The sequence below is a fragment of the Wolffia australiana genome, chromosome 8, assembly GCF_029677425.1.
Source record: "Wolffia australiana isolate 7733 chromosome 8, ASM2967742v1".
Taxonomy (NCBI): Eukaryota; Viridiplantae; Streptophyta; class Magnoliopsida; order Alismatales; family Araceae; genus Wolffia; species Wolffia australiana.
Genome location: NC_135842.1, coordinates 4793277 through 4798396, shown reverse-complemented (window position 1 = coordinate 4798396; position 5120 = coordinate 4793277). Strand labels below are relative to the sequence as shown.

At 36.5% G+C, this 5120-nt stretch overlaps 1 protein-coding gene across 1 annotated transcript; it reads right to left on the bottom strand.

The window, feature by feature from the left end:
• Positions 1–2814: 2814 nt before the first annotated feature.
• On the bottom strand, positions 2815–3150 carry LOC144707099 (non-specific lipid-transfer protein 3-like). Its single transcript, XM_078580220.1, has one exon. The coding sequence runs from the start codon at positions 3148–3150 to the stop codon at positions 2815–2817; it is 336 nt and encodes a 111-aa protein (XP_078436346.1).
• Positions 3151–5120: the final 1970 nt, after the last annotated feature.

Here is a 5120-nt window from a genome sequence, read left to right as displayed (position 1 = left end):
TGCAATGATAAACGTAGAGGATAAGAGGATATGAGAAAAGAATGACAAAAACATGGAGTTATTATTGTAGGAAAGTCCAAATTACGTTTGAAATTTTTTATGTTTGAAGTTTTGTCAAATCTCTGCTCCAAAAATATTTCCGTTGAGGGAGATGAAATTAGGACCTGTTTTAAATACTAAAGAAGTGGTTATACAAAGTGTTATTGAAAATAAGATTTTGTTCAAAAATGTATTATTCTTGCTAGATCTTTGTCTTCAGTCAGGTTATGGCTTTGGTGGCCATCAAAAGATTTAGATCAGGTGACATCGTTCGTGGATGTCTTTGGAGGTTGAGGACGATAGAGATGCATTACCTTTTCCTTTTTTGGGTAGCCATTTATAGCCTATTTCCTAGTGGGTTGCGCAGGGGGCATTTGCATAAACAAGATTCGGCCACATCATCACCTCGAGACGAAGACTCACGAGCACCGTTAGGATCCGCCTAGGCTGTCTAAAAATCATAGTTGTCTCTCCAATTTCCTCTCAGCTCATTTCCTACGTAGATACATCTCGGTTAGTTAAAAAATAGAGTATAATATAGTTAAATAACTTGATTCACCCCAGCCTCCTCATAGGACATAGCTGAAAAACTCTCATCGTATCTCAATGTCACATTAATACCCTTTTAACAGCTAATATGATTTAACTTAACTCCAATTCAATCAGGCTATGACACATTCCCCCTTCTATTACGAAGAAGGGATAGTGCAGTTTAACCCAAGGAATGATATCACTGAATAGTGAAACTGTAATATTTTCACTTAACAATGTTGTCCAATGGATGTCGATATTCTTTGCTTAAAAGGTTAACATTTTATGTATTCGGTAACCTAGACTTTTTAATAATTTTATAATTTTGGTCTCCAATCCTCACTCTACGAAATTTTTCATTACCCTTACTACTGCTACTCTGGTCAATCTCCTATCACATAAAAAAGCATAGGGGATTGTGCATAATATAAGGGAAGTGAAAATAATGGAAATACCAACTGATGGAGTTTATCATCGAGGCATACAATCCTTTTTATTATTTTTCATATCATTTTGTTTATTAGGAATCCATGTGCTACACTCTTAAGAATATGAAGAGAGGCTTTGAGTGAGATGTTCGATTGGATAGGATAGAGAAATTCTTACGTTTTAAAAGATTTTCCGTGTTACGCATTCCTCTCATCCCTTGTAGCAGGATACTGGGCATGTGCTTCTACAATACTACAGGTATTAGATAAAACATACAACTGATATTCAACATAAAATAAGTCAACTACACACCCCAACTACTTGCTGACGTGTCATTTAAAACCATATAAAAATATATAATACATACTAATTTATTATTTTCGCAGATTGGCCCACATTTTCCTCTTTTGGAAATTTTTTTATTAATACATCTAAATATATTTTTTTGCAAATAAAATATTTATTTCATATATGCCTATATAGTATGACCTCAGTTAAACTAGTATGATATTATAGACATCCCTTCTATGTTAGCTTCTTATATTAACCCTGTATATTATTTACATAACCCTGTATATTACCCTGTGTAGTTTATGAAGCTTTTGAAAATAAATTGTGGCTCAATTTAAATGATTTTCAATTATTTTACGAATACCTTATACCTAAAAATCATTAAATTAAATTATTAGGGAATATATAAGCAAGTAAATTAACTATACTTCAAAAAATACCTATTTGAAAGCTCAATATTAAATTTTAAACCATATAATATACATCTTGAATCATGTTAGTGCTAATACGCTATTTAATATTGAGAATAGCAATATCTCATGGCCAATTAATAAATTAATATTGCATAGTTTAGCTAATTTCCATTGAGCATGCATTTCACGCCATTCACGATTTTTTATTTCCTATGTATCTGATGTCCAGATGAGAAATCTTGGATCATTAGGGGGGAAAAGGGACAAAATGGAATATAACAGCTTATTTTAAAATTGTAATACATTTAAAAAATCGGTAAAAATGATGATATTCCGCTAAGTTGCGAAACCATGTGAGCATCAGCAGAAAGGAAATATGTATTTGATTAATATGATGGGCAAACCCTAGGTTATAAAATATTAGATGTTCATAACGAAATAAAATCCCTTTAAAAAAACTTAGATGAATAATTTAGACATTGTCTTTGAATTTGAATGTCACTTGAAGTTTTTGTCATATTGGAAAATACCAATGATGGTAAAATGAATCTAGCTTGAATGTCTAACTGTTTGGATATTCAGAATGTTATTTTGTTAGTCAACCTTTATCATGGACAGTATACCAAATATACACGACCATTTTGGACGTGAATCAGATGAGATATCAGACCGAAGACCTTTATTTGCAATCCTGTTATTTGACAAATCGGAGTTTGTAAATATCAGTTAAGTGTGCCCATATTATCATACTAATGGTTAAATATTTGAAGGCCAAACATCATGATATACTAACAATTCACAAACATCGAGTATATGATATATGATCTCCGCCGCTGAACCGGCATCAGTCATGACAAGTAAACAAATATCTCGGGACTCCCAGGGGTAAAATCTGTCGCGAGTATGAACGCCATACTCTTTATTTTCTCCGAGTTTATTATATCATGGTAAAACTCTTCCAGAGAAGACTAAGGACCGACAGGGCTTCAGATTCTGCAAAACAGACGAAGAAAAAACCAACAAAGCAAAGTTCCGGGGTATGTCCAGCATGTATGAAAACACACATCTTGGTTTTTAGTTTGATCTATTTGTTGAGAAAACTAATAACCACTTACGCGTTGCAGTTGGTGGTTCTCCCAATTGTGAATGGAAGACTAACGCCGCATTGTTGGGGAAGACCAGCAACCCGGGCGTCGTTTATCCCCTTAATCTTATTGGCAAAGTCCTTGAGACAGTTGCAGATGGCCTGGCGGGTTGGCTTTGTAGTTGCTTGACTGTTTAAGGACCTCACGCCAGCACAACAAGCGGGAGTCGGTTTGGCCGTTTTGGCAGTGACGTAGCCAGCGCAGGATCCCACCCTTCTATTCACTTGGGGGCAACTAATAACTGCATATGCGCAAGGCGCAGCCATAAGAAGGCACGCAAGAAGGAAGAACTTGATGGCCATGTCTACTCACACTCTTGCGTTCTTTTTCACCAAAGGCTTTTCCCTGGGGATACTGCATTCAAAGGCTGAGGCCATACCGTTTTATAGGCGTTGATTCGGGGTTGCATCCTTGTAAATTCAGCCGTCGAATTAATTTTGGCCGGCGGAAGAGATATCTTTGCCGATATGTTATTCATCTTAAGGGGATGAACGCCGGCCAGCTGCGGGTGGCTCTCTTAAAAGAACCCAATCTTCATTAAATGCGTATCTAAATAAAGATAACGTCGGTGGAATGAAACTCTGTTGCCGTGTATAATCGAAACAGTACTGGATGGTTGAAAACACAAAAGAATGCGGATGCTGAGAAACATTACGACGCCCCATTAAATAACGTATGAAGAAAAACAGTAAACAACAAGACGTTCATGCTTTCAAGATCCAATTCCTTGTTTGTCACGGTGTTCAATTGTCAACCCGAAGTAACCGTCTCAACATTCGAGGAGGACAAGTTCGTTTTCTTCTCGTAGTTTTGATCAGCGTGTGATTAAATTGAATGGATTGGACGAGAACAGATGACCAAACGAAAGGCCACACGTAGGGTATTGTAATCCAAATAGTCATAAATGATATAAATCATATTCGAGATAACAGTCTTTGTTCGGTATTAATTAATATCTGATATATCAGCCTTTAATGTCCAAGAGAAAGACCATCCAGGCGCCTTTGATAGTCGACGGGCAGCGGTACGTGTCTCGCAAAGAAATACAATAAAAGTCAACAAAATAACAGAGAATACGAGACAGAGCCTTTTTCTACATAAAAGAGAACCCTGACGTAACTAGCTCGACAACTTAATATGGGGATACGAAGGATATTTTGGGCGACTTCTCTGGAAGGTTGTACTATGTAAAATATTTATGGATCAAAATATGAGTGAATTTGATGACTTGATGTTTATGAAATAGTTTTGGAATGATTTCATAATCGCGAAATTGAAATGAGTTAAATGAGTTAGAGGAATCAATTTAAGTTTTAATTCCTGTGACGACATTAACAAACTATTTGAAATTTAAAAAATCATACAAACCCAAAAAAAGATGGTGTTCTCGTGATTTTCATGTAATAGCATAGTTTAATTGTTAATGAGCTTTCCCGAAATAGAATCTGAGGGTACGCTTCTCGAGTGTTTTAGCATCTTATTCCCTCCTTGAACTTGTTAGTACGCTACAAATGAAGACAAGCTTAGATGTAGCAGAAATTTTTAAGGAGAAATTGTTCCACTTCCGAACTTCCAGAAGATGGTTGGGGGTTATTCATTGTGTTCTCATCCCAGTACTTCACAAGCCATATTTGTCAAGGAAGACAAAGATAAAGATGAAGAACGTAGTAAACAACTTGGAAGCCACGTCAGTAACGCACCAGCCACTAGGGATAAGATTGGCTAATAAAAAGGAGAGCCGTACCCTGTATTCGCTGAGAGAATTAGACGGTCAGGATTAAATATTAGATTAAATATAGATAGGCTGAAATATATATGGTCAGGATTAAACCCAGATAAGTAACAAACAAACGGTTAGGATGAGTTTGGTTCTAGCCTTATTACAGTTATGGATTCAACGAGTTTGGTTCTAGATTCAACGATTTCAACTACCTCTGTATGTTCTCCTTCTCTCTCTCTCCCTCTCTATCTCTGCTCCTTTTCTTCAACCTCGGTTATTGTTCTTGCGTGAATAGTAAGCTTCAAGAAGCTTTACAAGAAGAGATAATGAAACGTTCTTCAAGCCATAGAAAAGCTTCTTGTTGTCACAAATCCAGCACTCAATGCCCCAACATTGTGATCCGTCACTTCGCCCTACTCAATCCTGGGTCGTTGTGTGAATTTACAGAAGGTATACTTTAAACAACTCTTTATCATGGTGTTAGACCCCTAACTAGGTGGCATTCCCTGCCCAGAGGCCTGCGTGTTTATTGGGAGGGCATCTTTGCATGAG